Source organism: Apis cerana, linkage group LG5 (assembly GCF_029169275.1).
Source record: "Apis cerana isolate GH-2021 linkage group LG5, AcerK_1.0, whole genome shotgun sequence".
Classification (NCBI taxonomy): domain Eukaryota; kingdom Metazoa; phylum Arthropoda; class Insecta; order Hymenoptera; family Apidae; genus Apis; species Apis cerana.
In genome coordinates this window covers 13,383,641-13,406,442 of record NC_083856.1, presented here as the reverse complement: position 1 = coordinate 13,406,442, position 22,802 = coordinate 13,383,641, and the positions used below count along the sequence as shown (strand labels likewise).

Sequence of the window (22,802 nt, the reverse complement as noted above, 5' to 3'; positions counted from 1 at the left end):
TATATTTTTACTTATATATAGATTTTAATTATTTCATAATTTTTAACTTCTTAAATACATATTTTTGACATTCTGTATAAATATGATTACTTACACCCGGATATCCACGTACAGTAAATCTTTATATAGAACAAGAAATTTTTTTTTTATTTTTGTTATGTATATAAAAATATATAGGAGAAAAATATTTTATCTTAGAAAGGTTAATCAACATAATAAAAATTCTCAAATTCTGATATTACGTATGTTTTTTTGTACGTAATTTATTTCTTGGAAAAGAAAAATGGGGGAAGGAAAAAAATAGAAACATAAATTTTTATAATTTTATAAAAAAGTTTGTAAACCAAAACACTAATTGAAATTTAATTAATTTTTTAACGTTGTAACTTGGTTCGGTATAACATTCTATCTTTCTTATCAGATAGGCGGATTCTTTCCTTGTCTCTCTTCCTATTACTCCCTCGTTTTCAAATATAAGTTAAAACGTTTAATCGTAAATTTTGTCACACTTTACTAAGTTCTACAATCATAATTTTCCTAAAGAGAAAAAAAAGAAAAGAGAAAATCTAAGTATTCTTTATAATTTTGTGAAAAAATCTATTAATTGAGAAAGAGAAAAAGGAGATTCCCACGATATTATCAATTCTTTCGAATTTTTTTTTTTCGGATGCGTAATCGAAGCAAAAAACGAAAGCGTTTCATTAAATTCTTCTCCCGTTACGACAACATTCATCTTTTATGTGCATATGAATATAATTTTTATCGATTTAATCTTTCTTATCAATTAATAACGATTTTTTTATAGATTCAAAATATTAAGCGACACAATGCTGTATCGAAAGTAAGTACTTTTAAGTTGAATTGTATACATCGTATACCATCGAGTGCCATAAAAAAGGCTTCTTTTACAATGTCTTTTAGACACGATTAGTGGATATTAATTATAAGGAAGCGTTTCTATTCCAAAATAATATTATCATTTTAGTACTAAATTACAGCGACAGCGCGTACTGTTCCGTTTTTTCTTTTTCTTGCTTTATTATTTTCTTTTCATATTAGACGTATAAACTGTAATACGCATTATGCACGCGTATCAAGGTAAACAATTTTTTAAAAGTTTGATCCTATAAAAAAAAATAAATAAATAAAAAAAAATAAAAAAAAAAAGAAAAATGTGGAAAAATGTTGATCACATAATATCGTTTAAGTTAAAATTCTTTCAATTGTTGTAATCTCGATCGAATACGTGTTGTGAATGAAAAATACATATATACGTGCCTGCCCGTATGCTCACATAGATTATATTGTATTGTTTGATTCAAAAATTTGTAATAAAGTACGTTGTGAATTTATTATTACTATAAATTAAATTTTTTCAAAAACCATATTTTATTTATATATTAGCATTTATTTGTTATTCATAATATATTTAATAATTTTGTTTTCAATGTTTCTTTAAGATTGCTCACAATCGATCGTGATATGAAAAGAAAGAAAAAAAATAAATAAGACAGGGAAAGAGAAATTGATGAGACATCAATAGTTATTTGGAAGGATAAGAATAGTCGGAGAAAATTCGAAAGGATTCAATTTCGATACCGCATAATAAAGCGATGGAAACGAAAGTCAATGTCGAGTTTAAGCAATGAATGTATATGTATGTACGTACGTAGTGGAAAGTAAGTAAGTAACGTAACGGAGGATAAGACGGTTCGTAAATGAGAAGCATCGAGTGGATTACCGGTCAGTTCGAAACCGAGGTAAGAGTCAGTAGCCTCTGGCAGTATACAAACGCGAGTTATTGTGCGCTATCTCGTAATCGATATCTAATCTAACTTGATCAGTTTAATAAATAATAACGATAGTATTGCACATGTACATCAAAATATAAACTTAATATAGCTTAAAAATTTTATATATATATATATATGATATATCATATAGAAATTAAATACATACATATATATGTTGCCTATTATTGATTTGAATATTTACGTAAATACGGAATGAACGATATTTAAAATATGTAAGAGACGATAATATTGATCGATTAAATTAATCAGAAGATAAGGAAGAAGAAAAGGGATAAAAGAATCGATCTTATCCCCTGGATTTTATAACAGACAATGAGAAAATCATGATGATAGGTATAATTATACTGTAATTATAAGTGTCCCTGTTGATCAGTGTCTATCAAAATTAGCCCAGTTATAGTACAACGACCGTTCTCCGATGATTATATCATCTCGATGAAACAAACAACGTGTCCGTCATAAATCGAAGGTATTTACGTGTTTTCTAATTTTTAATATTTCTATTTTTATTTGCATATACTCTTTGTTTCTAATTTCTAATTAATTAATTAAGATTTTCTTTCAATTTTTTTCCTTTTCTCACTTCCCAATTAATTTAAACCATTCATTTTCTTGTTCGAAGAATAATATCATTTAAATAAATGTAAAAGATCATTAGTTTGTCTTAAGATATATTTCTCTTAAGATCACGTCATTCCAATTCTAAAAGAATCTTTTTCCATTTTTTTTCTCCTCTCTTTTTTAATGAATTAAAAATTATTATTTGTTTTTATTATTATTATATATTTGTTATTATAAATATTACTTATTTAACACGCACATCTATCTATATTATTTATTTGGTATTTAATTTCTTGATATCTAAACTTTCATCTATTCGATATTTAATATCGATTCGAATATTTTGTTTAAAAATATTATCTGTTTACGTATACATATATTATTTTTGAGTGAAAAACATTTATAAAAAGGACTATGCGACTAGTGTAATATGGAAAAACATTTCTTTTTGGATGTAATAATATTGCAATAATACTGAACGATCGGGGATGAAAAATCGGGAAAAGTAAACGCGTTTGTTTTTAAACAATAATGTAAGAGATAGAAAAAAGAGAAGTAAGAAACAAAAATATAGAAATAAGAAAAAATTGTATTTTTCTTATATACTACGACCCAAATTTCGATAAAAGTTAACGGTACGTACCAAAAACGTATGCGACGTGATTACTTGATCGAGCGATGGTCAAGATTCGATTCGTCGAATGAACGAGTTTCATTTGATTTTAATTTCGATGCACGTATCGACATCGATCGCACGAGGAATACCAGTAGAATATATTCGTATGCATATATGTGTACGAAAATACGATACGATGTATAGAATTTGCACGTTATATCGGTTAGTTGATCCATCTTATCGTTCTCCTTAAACTTTTTCGTTGGTTATTACTACGAAAAATACTTCACGTTGCGCACACATATAATAGAATTACGTGAAACGCTTCGTGATATTTTCACACTATGCTGCATATATATATATATATAAGTACTTATTTACGCGATACATGATTTATAAATGTCTCCTCTCGATTACAATTTTGGTAATGTAAAACCAACACGATTGGGACTATTGGTCGTAGCGATGCCCTACATCGACATTGTTCGACACTTTCTGTGCATACAAAGATATCGCACATTTTATTCATCCATGTATACGATGTTACATAGCTAACGGGAAATTTTCGTTAATTCAGGATCCTTGATATGGACAACCTGCTTTCGTTTTGTCTAATGGTTTTTCTCTAATAATTATTATACACGTGCTTTTAACTGCTTCTATCCTTATCACATATTCAATGCACCGCATTGCATCGAAAAAGAAAAGAAAAATATACGAGTATTATATATTTTAATCCTTAAACAGGTTCAGGAATAATCAATCGATCATTAGTTTATCCGAGAAAACTTCTCCGTGTATCAGGAGAAGAGGAAAAAAAGATGGAACGAAAACGGAGAATACTGGCACTAGTTGGATTAATATTATTTCTCAAGTGTGCGGATGGCGAAAACGGTGACAACAAGGACAATAACGAACATTTTTTCTCTCATCATCGACAAAAAAGATTACTTTGGATAACTAATGATGGTCGAATTGCTTTACCGCCAGGCACGATAATGACAATAACTCCAACATTGGCATTACCATTTGTCAGATATCCTCCCTATGGTTTTCTCAGCAACATGACTATCAGTCTTCCTTTTACTAGTAAGTAAATATCATTCGATTTCTTTTCACTGATTTTATTCCCTTTCATGTCTGATTATTAATCTCTTTATCTCTTTTATTACAGTCGATTTCGACAAACTTGGTTTAACCGACAATGAAAATCCTTATGGCGTTTTACCATCGGCATTTGATACTACTGCGAGAGAACAAGGATCGAATGCCGCGGAATTTATCGCGATGTTCGTAAAACGTGGAATCGGTAAAAGAGAGGCGATTCAAGATCTACCAAAAAATATATTTTATGGAGGTGAAAGAGCTCTTTTGTATGGTACCGCCGAGGATATGCTCGGAAATTTTGGTTTAAATGGAAAAGCTTGTTTATTAAGGGCTATATGCGAAGTACAAGGACATCCTTTGAATAATTTCGGTTTGATCGGAGAAATGCTCAAACTATTTTTCACGTAAGTACTTTTCATATGTATAAATAATACAAAATATAGTTTTAAATGCACATTGAAATACGTATATAAGTAAATATTTGAACGGGATAACGATAAAAAAATTTGTATTTTTAATAATACACATGTAATATAAATACGAAAGAAATTTCTCGCGTTAAAAATTATTAATTTTTATAATTATATATATATATATATATAAATATAAAAAAAAAAAGAATAAGAATTTATACTAATATTAATTATAACGTAGTGAAAAACATGCATAATAAGTTTGTTTGTTAAAAAGTTGAAAAAATAAATTTAATTTATAATTTATAAATTAAATTTAAAAATAATTAATTAATATATATATGTGTGTATATAATTTATATATATAAACATTATTTAAATAATAATTAAAAAGATAAATTATATTCTTTTTATATTCGATATCGATAGAATATAATAGAAAAAGAAATTGATACGCGACATTTTTCTCTGTTTTTCGAAATATCCGAACATTGGCAAAGATTTTATGATTATAAAAAAATATAACTTAAGAGAAGATAGTATAAACAAAAAAAATTTTTTAGAATTCGATATATTTTTATATGTTTTATACTTTTTGTATTTTTTACTCGTGTTTTATTCTGTCGCGTTCATAAAAACTAAATTTGTTTTGATCATATTCTTAAATTTCATTGCAAAAATCATTGTTTTATATTTATTTATTTAAGAAATTTAAGAATATGAAAATATATATAAAGAATATAAATTTATACACTGGACGCATAAAAATTTAAAAATTTAAAATACAAAATGCACGATAAAATAAAAATATATACATATTTTATATATTTAATATATACATATATAAACGTAAAATAAATTTTATTTATAAATTAAAAAGCAAATCGAAAATTTAAATATGCCATTGTGCGTTTGAATATCCGAAACTACAATTTGTTGTTAGTATAACATGTGCAAAAAGATAACATCATAGACAAAGAAAATATATATGACAATGATAAAACGAATGACATTAATTTCTTAATATATTTTTTTTCCCGTATAGAAAACGCATTATTGAAAATTAAATGATAAATAGTTTTCTATTAAATATTTTTGCATTTTTATATTCGTATTTCAAAGATAAAATTTTCGACAATTTTCTTGTATATTTTGTATATTCTTGTAATTTTAATTCATTTCGATTAATTATTTATTAATGATTATCATAAAGAATATCTGAATCATAAATTTTCAATCTTTTATCGAGTAAGAATCAATTTATTTTGAGCAATAATATAAATTATTAGTAAACATAAATATAATTAATAAATTATTAATAATAAAAATTATATCAGAATATACAAAAACAAATAACATTTGAAATCTTACGATAATGTGAAATTAATGAAAAATGTGTATGTGTGTGTGTATGGTATATTGGTCGTATCGATTCTTGTGCGACGAATTAATCATTGACGATAAATAATTGATTAAAAAATTTTATAGGAGAAATTTCTTTGAAGAATTGTCAGATTTAAGTGCGAATTTAAAAGTGCAGAAATGTTTGAAAATTAGTTTGAAAATGTAGAAAATTAATTATTAATTAATTTTTAATGTTGTATTTCTAACAAGATATCAGATATATAATCGAAACTAATGGCATATTTTTTGTCTTTCTTGCTCTTCTTGTTTGTGATGTCATGTATTTACTATATGCATTCTGCTATATTAATAACATCTTCGGATATCGAAACGAGAGAAATAAAGATAGATCAATATATATGTATTATATGCTGAAATCGATCGAAAAAATTTATTGATATTTACCTGTCTAATTTAAAAATAAATTTTATCGATAATATATAAGATTAATGCAATTGAAATTCTATAATATGAAATATATTTAAAAATATCTAACAAATAAATATTTTAAGTAAAATGTATATTATGTAAATATTTCAAAATGAAATATTTGCAAAAATATTTTAAAAAAGTTATTAAATTTGAAAAAATCATGAAAAAGGAATATTTCTTTTTTTTTAATAAGATATATATGCAAAATATATATAAAAATATATTACGATCAATATATTATCAAAATAATAAAATATATACATAATAAAAAGTATATGTACCCGCATACATGAATTAAAAATGGATCCAAGTTCGATTTCATTTATTATACGTGTACACCTGTATTTAAATATGTATGAAATAGAAATATCTATGTATAAATATTTATTCTTTTTATTCCGTTTTCTTTTTATATTTGTTATTTTATTATTTTTAAAAATAAAATCATTCCAAGTTCTTTCGTAATACATAAATTTTTATTACAGTGCTAGTAAATCACCATTTTCAAATCTTTTGAAAGAATATGTTGAAGCTGAAAATAGAGGCAAGTTTCATGGAGAGTGTTGGCCTTATTTTAAAGATTGTCCAAAATCGTTATTTCGTTTGCCAGAGAATAAATATATGTATGTAAAAATATATGTATATATATAAATATTTTATATTTATAAAATATAAATAATATATAAACAATTTATATATTTATATAATATATAAATGCAACGAATTATTTCATATTATACTTCAATATAAAAAAACAAATTTATTTCAGAAATTATTAGATATTATATATTGTTTTCCAGAAAAGATGCTTTTCATGAAGATATTGTAACTACCGAAGATGAGATAGAGCAAAAAAATCGATATTTTCCTTCCATTTTGTCAATGGACCGAATACGGAAAGAAAATCAATTTTCTGAAAATATTAAACATACGATACGATTAATGTAAATAAATCGTTTGAAGCCAGATAATATACTACTTACTATATGTATATACATATATATATATATCTTAGAATGAATGATACAAATAAACAAAGGGCAATTAAAATCATTAAGAATCATAAAAAAATTATATATAAAGATAAATTAAGAATCAAAAGTTTTTAAACTTGATTTACATACTCGAAAATAAAAAAGTTTTTTCTATATTTTTCTATATTTTTTTCTATATTAAATAGAATCACTCTTATATTATAGAATCACTCTTATATAATAGAATCACTCTTATATTATAATATTATTTTTAAGATCCTATATATTTAAATCGAAGAAAAATTTTTGTAATAATGTTATGCACATATTCTATTTTTCTTCAAACGCGTAAATAATATATACATTTTTTATGTATATATTTTTCCTTGATTAAAAAAGATCATTTTTAATCATTTAAAATCATTTGACCACTATTACCGCTTATAATTATGAAAATCTGAAAATTGGAAAGAAAATGGGCTTTTTGGTCTTGATGAAAAATCAAATAATCGCATTTTACGCTTTATTTGAAGCTTTATTGGCCTCCATTGAATATATCTAATCATGTGGCCAACATCATGTGTATACACGTACACTTTTTACGCCATATTATATCTAGTAATTTATGTATTTATGTCGTTTTATATTATATTATAAAAATGTAATTGTCAACTACTAAAAATTATATAAATCGATGGAATTTATATTCCAATCTTTTTTTATTCTAGCAATATATGTTGAAATGAATGTTTATTTATTTATAATTTATTTCTTATAATTTATCGTAATAAATTCGATTTTCAATATTATTTTTAATTTAAAAAATATGCATATTAAATATGTAAACTATTGTATTTTTTAGAAATTTATATCTAAAACATGATTAAATCAACCTCATGATATATTCATGTGATATATTCATATTATGTCATATACATATATATCAATATATATAATAAAAAAATTTTTTTATTATTTTTGATTACAATCGTTTATATTTTTCAAAAGTACTAAAGATTTTAATAAACACGCAAGATTAAAAAAAAACTATAATATAATAAAATTTTGAATAGCATGAATATCTTTGCATTAAATAGAAATGAATTAAAATTAAAAAAGAAATCAAACAAATCAAATAATAAATCAAATAAGAGAAATAAAAAATTGAAAATAAATAGAATATATAAAAATTAAAAAATAAAAATTGAGTCGAAACTATCCTATTTCCTTAATTAAATTTTAATATTGATAAGATGTATATTATAGATAAATTGTATTTCCAATACCGAAAACTTGATAACTTAATACATTTCATACATAGCAAAATGTAAATTTTAATAATATTATTGATTTCGTGTCCTTTTATCGCCATCTTTAATAAATTCTTACTGTGGAATTTCATCGTGTTTTATTATCTCAAATCAATTTGGTATGTACATAGTTAATTATCAATTGTCAAGAGTTTTAAAACTTGCCAAAAAAGTGCCATAGAATGATAATATCTTTCCAAATTATTCTTCTTTAACATACTTCTATTTATATTTATAGCATTTAAAATATGTAAGTATTTTTGTTTGTCCTTGTAACTTAACCTTTAAATTTAAGATTTTTTTCATTTTGATATTTTTGTTATTGTGTTATTTTCTTAAAGCGACATGGCTTGTGAAGCTTGTAACGTAAAATTCAACTTCTTTACACGAAAGGTAAGATCATTCTGTTATTTTGCTTTTCAATTTACAAATATGGATTAAAAATTTTTACTTTGTATATTTCATGAAATACTTTCAGAAACAATGTATGGATTGTTTGAGATATTTTTGTTCTGGATGTGTGATCAAAAGATTAGACAAGATATTAAGTTGTGAGAGTTGCAATATGTTATCGAGAAGACCTTTAATACGAAGTCTAATCATACAAATGCGTTCTAAAGATATACAACGATATTTATTGGCAAAAAAAATACCCATCAAAGGATGCATTGGTATGTATATTGAAATAAGAAATAATTTCAAATTCCAATATTATTAGTCAATATTCTTCTTATATAAAAATATTTAATATTTATAATTTTTCATGATAAATTTTAATTAATATTTTCTGTTTTTCTGTTAATTTTAATTACAGAAAAAGAAGACTTAATAAAATTGTTAATGGCATTTGCTAATAATTCTAGTGATTATTGGAATACAGAAGATGCAGAAAACATTAGAAGTAGAAACATGTAAGCTTTTACTTTGTTGTATATAATATTCAAAAAATTTTTTATTGATTATCGATCAAAACTATATCATAGTCTAACTGATTATAAAAATTAATTATAAACATTAATATCTTAGATTTCTATTTTAAAAAACCATATTTCTCTGCTGCGTTATGTTTTTTTACAAAAAAATTATTTGAAATTATAAACATTTTTATCGCGATTAAAAATTTAAAAAATTAAAAATATTGATATTTATTTAATTTTAATTTCAGTGATAATTCTCCTCCTAATCAATCAATAACTAGAAGCTATGAACATACTACACAACTTTTTAATAATGATGAAATCAATGCTGCAAGAATTGATAATAATGAAATATCAGAAGGAATTTCTCCTATTAATACTTATTTGAATAGAACAGAATCTATAAATACAGAAGAAAAGATTTCAAAAATTTCTAATATTCAACATTCTGATTTAATTGTAGAAAGTTCCATGGTACGTAATTATAGTTATATTATTTTATAATACTAATTTTCTATGATATTTGTATATAATAATACTTTTTTCTTTTTATTTTTCTCTTTTGTATTACAGAATCCTATTAAATTATCTGATATAAATACATTATCTGAATTGGAATGTTTAAGTGTAAAACAATTAAAGAACTTGCTAAGTATAAATCGAGTTGATTATAAAGGTTGTGTAGAAAGATATGAATTATTGAATAAAGCTTCCAGATTATGGGAAGAATATAAACAATCAAAAACAAGTAAGATACAATTTCTCTTTATTAAATATTTAACTTTTTAGATATACAAAATTTTAATTTGTATATTTTATTATCAATAGAAATGGAAATTTTGGATGAAAATCTTTGCAAAATTTGTTGGAATGAACCGCTTGAATGTGTAATTTTAGAATGTGGTCATATGGCTTGTTGTCTAAATTGTGGTAAACAAATGTCAGAATGTCCGATATGTAAACAATATGTAGTGCGTGTAGTGCGATTTTTTAAAGCTTAACAACAAAAAACAACAATATATGATATTATGGAATTATATGTTCAATACAGAAAATAAGAAAAAGGACAAATATTGTTCTGATATTTCAGATTTAGAAAAATAATAGTTTTTTGGCGTATTTTATCGATATCGTATATTATAGTAATAAAAATAAGATACAATCTTTTATATTAATGTATTAATATAAATAATAATAATTTTATTTAAGAATATAAATGAAAATAAGAGGATGCTAATTATTCGAATATTTATTTTTTTAGGTATTTCTATGTATCGTAATCTCTTTATTTGAGATATATAATAAATATTAATATAAAATATGTGTCCTTTTATTTTCATTTTTAATTAATTGAAAATAAGTTGATTGAAATCAATGACAATTGTGACCTCTTTTTGTAAATTCAAATTTACTGAGTTGCTAAGTTGAATTAAGCGCATTATTCATTATACATAATGTAATATAATATGTATATAAGTAAAAACATTTAAAATCTTATAAAATTAAAAACTTTTAATTATTCAAAGTTACATACTATTTTATTTTATCAAAATATTCTTTATCACCTTATAAAAAAATTTATGCAATATGCATGAGCAAAACTTTATATGTATAATAATAATAATGTAATAAAAATTTTTTATTGATATATATTACAATTTTATTTTATCATTTATTAATATTCATTAGTAATTGTTAGAAAAAATTTAAATTAACAAAACTATGAATTTATGATAAATTGATTTTATTTTATTTTTTATCTTATATAATCAATTAAAAAAAATATATTCATTTCAAATTCTAAAATTCTGAAATTTACATAAATCTTTATATATATATATATATATATATATAGATGGAAAACAACGGAAAAGAAAAAAATAAGTATAATAATGGAAATAATTAGATCGTAAAAAAATCTTAAAAATAAAATTTTTTTTTAAAATCATTATAATTTCTTGAAGTTTCTCTTTTATCTCTATCTATAATATATCACAAATTATGAGTTTGGCTCTATTTCGGTTGTTTTATTTACATTTAATTACTAGTTACGTTGAATATACTGTATATAGGTATTTCAATATAGTCAAAGTTCAATATAGTACGAATGATAGAGAGAAAGAGAATGCTTAATATACGTAGTACAAATATTTTTTAATATCAAAAATTTTCATAAAATTATATAATACTGTTTCTATAATGAACAATTAATTTAATAAAATTATCAATAAAAGTCATTTAATTTTTTAATAATATAATAAAACAATGAATCAGGCAAAAATTGAAAAACTAGTTTCTAAATTAAGATATAATGTTAGATCAGAACCACGTAAATTAAAAAATATAGATGGTCCAGAGGGAAGAATACGAAAAATTAAAAAAACATTAACCGCTGTAATTAAATATGAAAGGATTGAGTTGAATTATGCGAGAGCGGATGAAACAAGAGGTTATGTTGAACAGGTAAATATCATGATATCTTCTGATGATCTTCTTTAATTAAACATATTTTATAATTCTTCTTTATTGCAGTTAATATCAGAAGCATTACGTCATGGTCCTCATCACAAAGAAACTATGGAACTTGCAAATTTTTGGATAATTGAAAAACAATTTATTCATAAACTTTTTAAAGTACTTGTACCAAGATATGAAAATTATACAACTTCATTTACAAAACTTCATAATGCACCATGTATATATCCTGGATTTGCATTTAAGAGAGCTATTTTAGAATTAAAAGGTATATTTTGTATAAATTCTTATTTGTTTATATACTTATGAAAAATTTTAATTTATTTTAATTTATTAATATAATTTTTTTAAGGAAACATATATCCCATCATAGAACAATCTAATCCATATCAGCATAATTTACTTCACAATATATTACTTGATGCAGCTAGAAAAGAATATAGATTAGAAAAATATAAAGAAATAAGTACTAATATGAATTTATAGTGTGTGTATGTATTTTTTATTATTAAATAATATAAAAAATATATAATATTAATATAGATTGTTAAATATATAAATATAATTAATTTGATCTGTTATTTTGTTAAATTTGTTTATTAAACTATTCATTATTATGATTATTTGATTTGAAAAGATGCAATGGATAATATTTCTGAAATTCATTAACATGCTTTTCCATGGAATCCATTTGTTTCCTGAAATTAAAAGAATATATTTATAATGAAAATAATTTTTTTTGAGCATTTACTCATAAAATATAAAATTATTATAAAATTAATATAAAATATTTTAAAATTATATTATATTTAATTAAAAAATATTTAATTAAAAAATTTACAAATGTACCATATATGATTTGGCATTGTATGATATACATCCGTAAATAATTCTTTCCAACATGGTTTACGTTCTTTTTCTGCTTCAGCAAAAGCAAGTAAAATGGAATTTTTTATACATTTGTTTAATTCCCTATCTCGTTCTTTATTCCACAAACCAATTGATTCCAAATAATTACGATATCGTAGTATTGGTGTATAATGATTCCAATGATTTATTTCGTCAGTAGATCGATATACAGTACTATCATCAGAAGTACTGTGATGACCAATTCTAAAAAAAAATATATTGTAAAAAATATTTTAAAAAATTAATATGTACAAAAAATTTTTTTTTTTACCGATAAGTCATAGCTTCAATCAAGTAAGGTTTTCCATTTTTAATGCAGAGTTCACGAGCAGTTTTTGTCGCATAATACATAGCAAGAACATCATTACCATCCACACGGATCGTTGATATTCCATATGCTGGTCCTCTTGCTGCAATTCCATCTCCTTTAAATTGTTCCTGAGTAGGAGTTGAAATTGCATAACCATTATTGCGACTAAAAATAGATTATTTTAGATTATTAAAAAATATCATTATTTTTTTAAAAATGAGTTTTATATATTTTCACATTTTTTCATGCAATATATTATTAAAATTACCATATAAAAATTATTGGACACTCTAAAGTTGCAGCAAAATTAAAAGCTGCATGAGCATCTCCTTCACTAGCAGCTCCTTCACCAAAGTAACATATTATACATGCATTTTTTTGAGATCGTTTGAATGCATATGCTGTACCTACGGCTAAGAATGAACAGATTTGGATATTAAAATTATCAGAATTATATGTTGATAATATAATAATTTCAATCAGATATTTTTATATTTTTATATTTTTATATTTTTAAAGAAATTATATAATTTGATAATAATATCAACAATCTATGTTACCTTGAGGTAATTGTGTTGTTAAAGGAGATGAAATAGTAACAAAGTTTAATTTTTTTGATCCATAATGAACAGGCATTTGTTTTCCCTTTGAGGTATCTTTATGATTACCATAGCATTGATTCATAAAATCTATAATAGAATGTCCTCGCCATAACAAAACACCTATGAAATTTTTTTATATTAAATTATATTTACTTTAAATATATATTATTAATTGATAAAAAATTAATATTTTATACCAGCTTCTCGATATTGCGCATAGATAACATCTTCTAATGTAAGAGCAGCTGCAGAACCAATTTGAATTCCTTCTTCTCCTGTATTAGTCATATAAAATGATATACGTCCTTGTCGTTGAGATTCATAAAGTATTTTATCCATTATATTCAGAGTAGTCATTTTATGATACATTTTAATCAAAATTTGTTCATCTAGCTAGAAAAAATAGAGAAACAAAATGAAATAATATATAAAATTTATTTATATACAATCTTAATAAATATTAGTTAATAAATATTTAAACCTTAAGGTCCTTTGGCAATTGAAAATGTTTGTGTAATGAGTTTAAAATTCTAAATGTTGGTAAAGAATCATAGCATTCTTTGTTGACAAACTTTAATTCATTAGTAAATACAGTTTGAATTCCCAAAAAAGAAGGATCTCTTTCATTCATTATATTAACAATTTTAGTATTTATAGTTTTTTTGCTATAAAATTTTTGCACCTAAATACGTGATATAAAAAAAATAAATATTTTTTTATTATTTTATTTATTATTTATTTATTACTTTTTTGTCTTTTATAAATACTTACTTGTTTGTGCAATAAATACCTGTTGTTATTTTTTAAATATATACGTTTAAAAAAAATTTTTTCAATCATTGTTTTAAAAATAATTTTAATCAATAATATCCAAATCTTTAATTACAATAATTATTTTAAAATTTACGTATCATTTCGCGTAATATATGTCTAAATAAATAATTACTATATAAGTTGTTTAAATACTTATTTACAAATGCGCATTATAACTGAAGAAGGAAGAAAGGTCATGAGAGTGTAACAAAAAATGAGAAAAAGAAAAGGAGAAAAAATAATATAAAATTTGTGTCCATCGTAAAAGTGCATGTATTCAGTGATAAGAGGTATTGAGGGATATATATATATATATATATATATTTATTTTTTACATATGTATTACATATATATTAATAAAAATGTTAAATTTTCGTAAATAATTGAAAGAAAAATAATTAAATATTTTATTCGATGAAAAATAATTCAATATTTAATATAAACATAACCTTTTTCTTCTAAATATAAATTTAATCTTTTTCTATATATTAAATATTAGTGTTGAAGATACTTCTTAGAAAAAATAAAATATTTTAATATAAATAGAAAAAAAAGATGGATTCTTCGGAAAATTCAGATCTATATGAATTATTAGGTATAGAGAAAACAGCTTCTATTCAAGAGGTATAAATATTTTATAAAATTTGTTGAAATTGAAAGTATATATATTAAGTGCATATTATTTCAGATTAAGAAAGCATATCGTAAAAAAGCTCTATATTGTCATCCTGACAAAAATCCGAATAATCCAAAGGCAAATGAATTATTTCATAAATTGTCACAAGCATTAGAAATTCTTACTGATATATCTGCTCGGGTAAATATAATAATAATATAATAATAATAATAATAATAATAATAAGTATACTGTTTTTATATTTCATTAATATGTTTCTTGTCTTTCTTATTGATGATATCTCATCTACAAAATAAGGCAGCTTATGATAAAGTTATTAATGCAAAGCATCAAGCAAAATTACGTGCTAAAGAATTTGATTCAAGACGTAAGAAATTGAAAGAAGATTTAGAAACACGAGAAAATGCCTACAAAGTAGATTCTGATATTAAAAGAGACAAAAATAAATTACAGGTATTCTTAAGTTTATGTATATGTATGTTTATATTATAATTTGTTTTTTCTATATAATATCATTACAATCTCATTATTGCAGATTGAAATAGAAAGATTACAAAAGGAAGGATCGAAACAAGTAGAGGAAGAAATAGCATTTATGAAAAAATATTTTGAAGAACGATCAAAGACATTTCATAAAGAATCAGAAATTGATAGCAGCTCTTATAAATTAAAAGTGAAATGGAAATCTCGTAAAAATCAATCTAATAATAATGAATATGATTATGATACATTGTATCAAATATTTTCGAAGGTTTATATTATTATTATGACATTTATTATAGTGTTTTGTCATTTTTTTTTTGTCAACAAATAACATAATTATAATATATATTTATTTTATTTTTTAGTATGGGAACATAACTGCTCTTATTATCTCTTCTACTAGAGAAGGGAGAGCATTAATAGAATATAGAGAAAAAAATGAAGCAGTAAGTTATTTATAACATTGAGATAAAAAATATACGTATTTTATTTAATTATTTAATTTGAGAATAAGATCATATTTTTTATTAGGAAATGGCTTTAAATGAACTTGGTTTAGCACAAAATCCATTGAAACTTCAAAAATTGTGGGATGAACAAAAAAAATCAAATATTTTTAACACAGGCACTGCTTGTAATGATATTAATTTTACACAACACACGGTAAATATAGCAAATAAGCATATTAATTGATAATAATTAATAGTAATAATAGATATTTTTTTTAAATAAATAATAACAATATTTTTTAATTTTTTATATTTATTCATTTTATAATTTTTTTACATTTCATTTCATATCAAATTTTATATGACAGGTAAATCAAAACATGTCAGATATTGAATTTGAACATTCTGTATTAAATAATTTAAAAAAAGCTGAAGAAAGGAAAAGATCTCTGAAAAAATTGAATATAACAGAAAGCATTTGATTAAATATCCAATATATCAATTATTTTAAATTATTAAGCTGTATTTTTCTAAATATTGAAAGTGTATTGGTATGTGCAAATTAAAAGATATTGTAGTTTATTCATTATTATATCATATTAATTTGTAAATATGTATCGTCATATAATTAATAAAAAAATGTTAATCTTCTGTAATATATTTATAAGAGATTTGTTCCATCGACATATTGAATTTATTATCTATAATACTTAGATAATAGTTCATCATTTTTATTTAAAGAAATTAAAATTTAAGTAAAGGTGACATCTTTCCGTTCTTTTTGTCTTTTTTGTTTTTTTAATTCTGTTTCATCAATAGGAGCTGGTTTAACAAATGGAATTTCATTTTCATATTCCATTGGCATAAATTGTGCAAGAACCTTTGGTACTTTGATACCAGTATCAGTTTGATGTACTTCCAAAATCGCACATATAACACGAGTAACCGCACACATTGTTGCATTTAACATATGAACATAATCTGTATTAGCATTCATTTTTTTAGTTTGGCCATATCTAGAACACATTGATATATATATAAAACTACAATTATATCAATATTTGTAAGGATGAAGTTTATAATAACATTGATAATATCAGTAACATAATAATAATAACACAAAAGAAAAAAAATAATGTAGAGATAAATATACGATATATAATAAAATAAATTAGTATAAAAGTTTATTATCTATCACCTGACTAATAATCGTCTTGCTTGATAATCTAAACAGTTACTGCACGAGACGAGTTCGCGAAAAGCATTTGATCCTGGAAACCATGCTTCTAAGTCTAATTTCTTTGAAGCAGCATTGTTTAATGCACCTGATACTATATTTACTATACGATAAGGAATTTCCAATGATTTATAAAATTCTTCTGCATTTGAAATCATTTCTTCCATCATTTGCCAAGACTTATTATCATATGGTGATGTTAAACAAAATTGTTCCACCTATTATCCATTTATATTTATAATATGCAAATTTATTATACTTTTTATGTAAGTAAAATTAAAATTGCACTTGCTTTTTCGAATTGATGAACTCTAAAAATGCCTCTTGTATCACGTCCATGAGATCCAACTTCTTGTCTAAAACATGTGGATAATCCTGCATATTTAATTGGTAAAATATTTTCAGGAATCCATTCATTTCTATGAAATGCAGCTATTGGTTGTTCAGAAGTAGCAATCAGATATTTTTCTTCAATTTCTTTATCTTCATTGCGTTCACTACCTTTACCAATTACCTAAAAATAAGGTAACATAAAACTTTAAGCAGAATCATTAATGTTTATATATTTATATTTATATATATAATTATCAATCCTATACTTTATATAATTCTTCGTCAAATTGAGATAATTGTGCTACTTCTTGCATAACATCCTTACGCATAAAGAATGGCGTATAAAGTGGTTTGTAACCATTTATATATAATTTCCTAAGAGCTAATTGAATTAATGCATGTTGCAGAAAAACTGCTGGTCCTATTAAAAAATAACCACGCCCTCCTGAAACAGTAGTACCACGTTCTCCATCTATACCATCAATCATATATATTAAATCAACATGAGAATATTTTTTTTTTTGCATACAATCTCCATATGTTCTTTCGACCTAAAAATAAAAAAGATATTTTTACACAATTTACATTAATATATAAAAATCCATTATATTGAATTATTACTTTATTTTCCTCTTCATCATTACTAATTGGTACAGATTCATGTAAAATATTTCCTATTTCTTTAAGTGCGTGATTTCTTTCAAACTCAATTAAAATTAAGTTTTTATCATTAGTTCGAATAGCATCATCGATAAAACCACGAACAGTCTTAATTTGTGCAACTGTTAGCGATTTCAAGTTATTAGGAATCAAATTTTCCAGATTTTCAAGAATATCTTTTGAGACCGTATCATCACCGTCTACCGCCTCTTTTTTTTTCATTTTCTCTCCAATTTCTTTACTACATACATTTTTTAATTTATTTAAATTATCAGCTTTATGTCGCAGCTGACGCCAAATTTTATCTTTTTCAATCACTGTGTCGACTAAACCTACATCTTTAAAACGCTTTTTTTGGTTTTCTCTTATTTTATCAGGATCGAAACCTTTATCTTTTCGAAATAAATCTAAATCTAATACCATGATAATTAATAATGTCAAAATCCAATTCCTATTAAATTACACGTGGATTCAATCAGATACGTCAATAAAGACACACATGCTCCAACTCAACACCGCTCACTACTCGTATTTCGTGTTCTGACACTGGTAACTGGTGCATTGATGACGTATATACGCACGCGTATTTAATATTTAAAGCATTCAAAGTAAATACGAGTGCTAATCTTAAGTAAATATTTCAGGGTATGTTACATTGTATATAAAAATAATATTTAACTTGTACAATACAATAATCTTTGCATTTATATTTCCTTCTTTTTTTCTAAAAAGTTTTCGTTTAATTTATTAAAAAGATAAGATTTTTCGTTAAAAAGATAAGGTTTCCTTCCACAGAAGAAAAACAAGTTTACATCGATCATATATATTTACATCGATCATAAGATTTTATATTTTTTGAATATTCCTCCAATTTCATAATAAAATACAAATAATTGAAAATTTTTAATAAGATAATTATGAAATATAAAAAAATTAATAATTGTTAAATTATCAATGACAAAAAACTTATATGTTATATATATATCAATATAATTTTCTAATTTATATTTTATTAAGAAAAGGAAAACAATAGAAAAACTTTATAATAATAATAGAAAAAAAAATAGCAGAGATCAGAATTACACTTGTTTCAAGTTTTTTTTAATCTTTCTTTAAGAGCACGAAAGTATGTATTTTATTAATTTTGCGCATGCGCATCATCATAATTCGTAAAAAGAGTACAAGAACTTAGAATATCACGGTATACATTGATAACGTTCGAATTTTTCGTCCAAGGAAACTTTAATTAATAGGAGGATAATAAGTCGTAAGTTTATTGTAATGAATGGAAAGTCAGGTATAGTGTAAGCAGGAAAACTGTGGATTCGTATAGTCAGGTTGGTTGTAATTTTTGCATACAATTTTAATCTTTAATGACATAACCTGATGCGCTTGTCAAATAATTAGTGAATTTAAAATAAGTAATTTTTTTCATAAAATAATAATAATTTTCATAAAATAATAATAATAATAATTATAATAATAATAATTCAAAATAATAATTTGCAAACTTTTTATAAAAGTATCGATAAAATTGATTGAGTTTAAGCATGTTTAAATTATATGACAAATGTACATATATGTTAAATATCTTAATATTTTTCTTTTTATCTCGTTTAATAGCTGTCTATCATAAATAGAATAAGGAATCACAAACTTATTAATAAAATGTGTAACTTGGAATATTTTATATGTATGTTTTTCACTCAAGTATATAATGATAATTTATGGATATTTTATACATTTGAAATTCTTTTTTCAGATACGGTATAGTAATAGATTTTCCAACAAAACATTGGGGCATATTTAATGTTGATATAAGGCATATTTATATATGTAAAAGCCCAATACAACTAAAAGGCGTACAACTCTACGCTATACCGGTGAGTTCCCACACAAAATATTGCTTGGTAGTACGGCGGACACTCAAAGCCAACTAACCATGTCTGTACAAAGTGTTGCTCTGGCATCTCTCACGGCCACCTATACCGACTCGGAGGGCGAAGACGGGGTGGAAGACGACCTTCAGGAGAATTCGAACACTCCCCAGGGGGCCGCCCCGCATAATGCCCAAGTCGGTCAGCCCCAGGCTTTCACCAGTCCCAAATCTGGCACATCAGCCTCAAATAGTCCCGTTGTTGCTCCCAACGTCGGTGGCAAGTCTAGTAACGATTTGTCGAACGCGCCCACCTTAGTAACAGATGTGACATCTAAGGTGCAGAGATTGGTTTCATACTTTGATGATTCAATAGTCTCCGATGACGAGGGAGTGGTACAGACACAGATCGATGGACAGCCTTTTGAAAATGGAAGGCCCTCCTCGATTATGGAATGCTCTCCCTGTTGTCAAGGAGAACAATTAGTTTCAGATAGCGAGGTGGACTCCTATGGCGTCACTATACCACCAGAGCCACCAGGGCAGTGTCCTGTGGAACTGCAGGAAAAAATAACAAAACTTTTTAGGAAAATGGAGAGCAGTGGTTTGGATATGAACAAAGTTATTCAACAAAGGAAGGATTTTAGAAATCCATCCATTTATGAAAAGCTAATTCAATTTTGTAGCATCAATGAATTGGGTACTAATTATCCTCCAGACAGATTTGATCCATTTAAGTGGGGTAAAGACTCGTATTATGAGGAACTTGCCAAAGTTCAAAAAACTGAGATGGATAAACTTGAAAAAGCTAGGAAAGAGAAAACAAAAATTGAAATCGTTTCTGGTACAGCTAAACGACCCAATAATTCTAGTACAACAGACGATGATGCTAAAAAAAGGAAAAGTAAATGGGATCAAGTTGCAACAGGAGCTACTGCCTCGATAAAACCAACTGTTTTGTTGTCTCAACCAACTCTTACCACTTTAACATCGTCTGCAACTGGTACCAAAGCAACGGTAATATCTGCTTTTGGATCTTTACCAAAGAAAAGACTGTAACATACACTGTAAATCATTTGTAAATATTATGTTTTTCGAAAAAGCAACACTTCATTCTTCATTTAATATTACACCATATACAGCGAGTTTTATAGAAAAGTGCAGCAAATTTCATGCATGAATTTGTATACAGATTCACACAGTATGCCTATATTCGTATTTAATTATTGGCTTTATTGAATTTAGTGATTCAACATTTAATTTCATGAGATAAAGCATTTTGAAAATATATCAATAGTATGAGATTACTATCTTTATTAATAAGAATAACTGAATAAAAAAAAAAAGAATAATAAAAGCTAAAGAAGAAGAATTCTGGAATTAAATGGAATAATGTGTTCCATTATTGAGTTCTTTTACCATTTTTTTTCTCTGTAAAATATTTTGAATTTAAGATACATTTTGATATTCATCATCTTTACGTGATATTTTTTCTATGCTAATAATATGTTAATGGATTGAAAGAAAAGTAAAAGTAAAAAAAAGAAAAAAAAACAAAAACAACGATAACTAATATAAAAGAAATTCTTTTTTCTTCTTGTGAATATGCATATTTGTAGATATATACACATAAATGCTGGTCAGTGAAACTTTTTTAAGTATTTTTATTTTATGAATCGACGAATAATGTAAAATATGTACATTATAACATGTGCTGCCATCACGAATAATTTGAATCTTTTCCAATTTAGATTAACACTGAAAAAATAATTATTATTTATAATCATAATTGTAAGAAATAAGTTCATTAATACAAAATTAGAATTGATTTAATTTCTTGTAAATCGAAATAAATGATTATTAGTGATACTTTTATACGAAAGATTTGTATGTTTAGAAATCCAATATCCCATAACTAAATAAATGTGAAAATCATACACAAGTTGATTTACATAATGAAATAAATCATCTTTTTTCTGATTATAATTAAAAAAGCAAAATATTGAAAATGAAGAACATATCTGCATTTAAAGTATAACTATGATAGTTATTTTATCTTATAATAAATATAGAAAAAAGAGAATGACTTTTAGAAGGATAATAATCCTTACTTTTTAAATAGCATTTTTCTTTTATTTAATTCATAATTAAAAAATAATAATTTCAAAGAAAAAAATTTTATGTTTCGTTCGTAATATATATGTATATATATATTTTTTTTTCGTTTTTTTATTATAAATAATAATAATTATAATTAAAATAATGATAAAATTTTATTCTACATATTTTTTTATTTTCAAAATTATCCTTTATTGATAATTCATTCGTATCTATTCAAGAATTAGTTAATTTCATTTTTAAAATTTTGTCTGGAAAATGTTTTTTTTTTTTTACTCAAAAGCGAAGCTAGAATCACTTTTGGCTATTCATTTTTGCAATCTGATGAATTTGATTTATTTTGAATTATCCT

The 22,802-nt window shown here is 24.0% G+C and overlaps 7 protein-coding genes across 10 annotated transcripts; 5 read left to right on the top strand and 2 right to left on the bottom strand.

Moving 5' to 3' along the window:
- The first annotated feature begins 1,130 nt into the window (after window positions 1-1,130).
- On the top strand, window positions 1,131-8,068 carry LOC107998405 (uncharacterized). 2 transcript variants are annotated; one of them, XM_062075561.1, is made up of 7 exons: window positions 1,131-1,336; window positions 1,461-1,760; window positions 1,945-2,283; window positions 3,739-4,080; window positions 4,166-4,502; window positions 6,833-6,970; window positions 7,148-8,068. In XM_062075561.1, exons 4-7 carry the CDS (start codon window positions 3,813-3,815, stop codon window positions 7,293-7,295), a joined length of 891 nt encoding a protein of 296 aa, XP_061931545.1. In that variant the 5' UTR covers window positions 1,131-1,336; window positions 1,461-1,760; window positions 1,945-2,283; window positions 3,739-3,812; the 3' UTR covers window positions 7,296-8,068. The 2 variants fall into 2 exon arrangements, with proteins under 2 accessions (XP_061931545.1, XP_061931546.1); XM_062075562.1 differs by lacking the exon at window positions 1,945-2,283.
- Window positions 8,069-8,607: 539 nt separating this feature from the next.
- LOC107998403 (E3 ubiquitin-protein ligase RNF34) lies at window positions 8,608-11,077 on the top strand. Of its 2 annotated transcripts, none has more exons than XM_017057663.3 (7): window positions 8,608-8,750; window positions 8,973-9,024; window positions 9,110-9,302; window positions 9,446-9,542; window positions 9,797-10,022; window positions 10,122-10,296; window positions 10,377-11,077. In XM_017057663.3, the coding sequence occupies exons 2-7, from the start codon at window positions 8,977-8,979 to the stop codon at window positions 10,547-10,549; spliced, it is 912 nt and encodes a 303-aa protein (XP_016913152.1). In that variant the 5' UTR covers window positions 8,608-8,750; window positions 8,973-8,976; the 3' UTR covers window positions 10,550-11,077. The 2 variants fall into 2 exon arrangements, with proteins under 2 accessions (XP_016913152.1, XP_016913149.1); XM_017057660.3 differs by having other exon boundaries at window positions 8,686-8,881.
- Window positions 11,078-11,517: 440 nt separating this feature from the next.
- On the top strand, window positions 11,518-12,659 carry LOC107998977 (large ribosomal subunit protein bL17m). Its single transcript, XM_017058578.3, has 3 exons — window positions 11,518-12,011; window positions 12,081-12,291; window positions 12,376-12,659. The coding sequence occupies exons 1-3, from the start codon at window positions 11,814-11,816 to the stop codon at window positions 12,507-12,509; spliced, it is 543 nt and encodes a 180-aa protein (XP_016914067.1). The 5' UTR covers window positions 11,518-11,813; the 3' UTR covers window positions 12,510-12,659.
- LOC107998961 (2-oxoisovalerate dehydrogenase subunit alpha, mitochondrial) lies at window positions 12,503-14,753 on the bottom strand. The gene is made up of 8 exons (XM_017058545.3): window positions 14,616-14,753; window positions 14,326-14,526; window positions 14,042-14,237; window positions 13,803-13,964; window positions 13,511-13,655; window positions 13,204-13,407; window positions 12,873-13,136; window positions 12,503-12,721 (listed from the first exon to the last, which is right to left on the bottom strand). The coding sequence occupies exons 1-8, from the start codon at window positions 14,682-14,684 to the stop codon at window positions 12,628-12,630; spliced, it is 1,335 nt and encodes a 444-aa protein (XP_016914034.1). The 5' UTR covers window positions 14,685-14,753; the 3' UTR covers window positions 12,503-12,627.
- Window positions 14,754-14,809: 56 nt separating this feature from the next.
- LOC107998967 (dnaJ homolog subfamily C member 17) lies at window positions 14,810-16,886 on the top strand. The gene is made up of 8 exons (XM_017058558.3): window positions 14,810-14,947; window positions 15,157-15,281; window positions 15,346-15,474; window positions 15,592-15,747; window positions 15,830-16,045; window positions 16,143-16,223; window positions 16,309-16,440; window positions 16,595-16,886. The coding sequence occupies exons 2-8, from the start codon at window positions 15,213-15,215 to the stop codon at window positions 16,706-16,708; spliced, it is 897 nt and encodes a 298-aa protein (XP_016914047.1). The 5' UTR covers window positions 14,810-14,947; window positions 15,157-15,212; the 3' UTR covers window positions 16,709-16,886.
- A 68-nt stretch (window positions 16,887-16,954) lies between these two features.
- On the bottom strand, window positions 16,955-19,027 carry LOC107998983 (serine--tRNA ligase, cytoplasmic). Its single transcript, XM_017058592.3, has 5 exons — window positions 18,418-19,027; window positions 18,063-18,347; window positions 17,756-17,977; window positions 17,425-17,681; window positions 16,955-17,242 (listed from the first exon to the last, which is right to left on the bottom strand). The coding sequence occupies exons 1-5, from the start codon at window positions 18,877-18,879 to the stop codon at window positions 16,978-16,980; spliced, it is 1,491 nt and encodes a 496-aa protein (XP_016914081.1). The 5' UTR covers window positions 18,880-19,027; the 3' UTR covers window positions 16,955-16,977.
- Window positions 19,028-19,089: 62 nt separating this feature from the next.
- Window positions 19,090-21,701, top strand: LOC107998637 (SAP30-binding protein). Of its 2 annotated transcripts, none has more exons than XM_017058012.3 (2): window positions 19,090-19,793; window positions 20,219-21,701. In XM_017058012.3, exon 2 carries the CDS (start codon window positions 20,399-20,401, stop codon window positions 21,389-21,391), a length of 993 nt encoding a protein of 330 aa, XP_016913501.1. In that variant the 5' UTR covers window positions 19,090-19,793; window positions 20,219-20,398; the 3' UTR covers window positions 21,392-21,701. The 2 variants fall into 2 exon arrangements, with proteins under 2 accessions (XP_016913501.1, XP_028523021.1); XM_028667220.2 differs by lacking the exon at window positions 19,090-19,793 and adding an exon at window positions 19,817-20,149.
- Window positions 21,702-22,802: the final 1,101 nt, after the last annotated feature.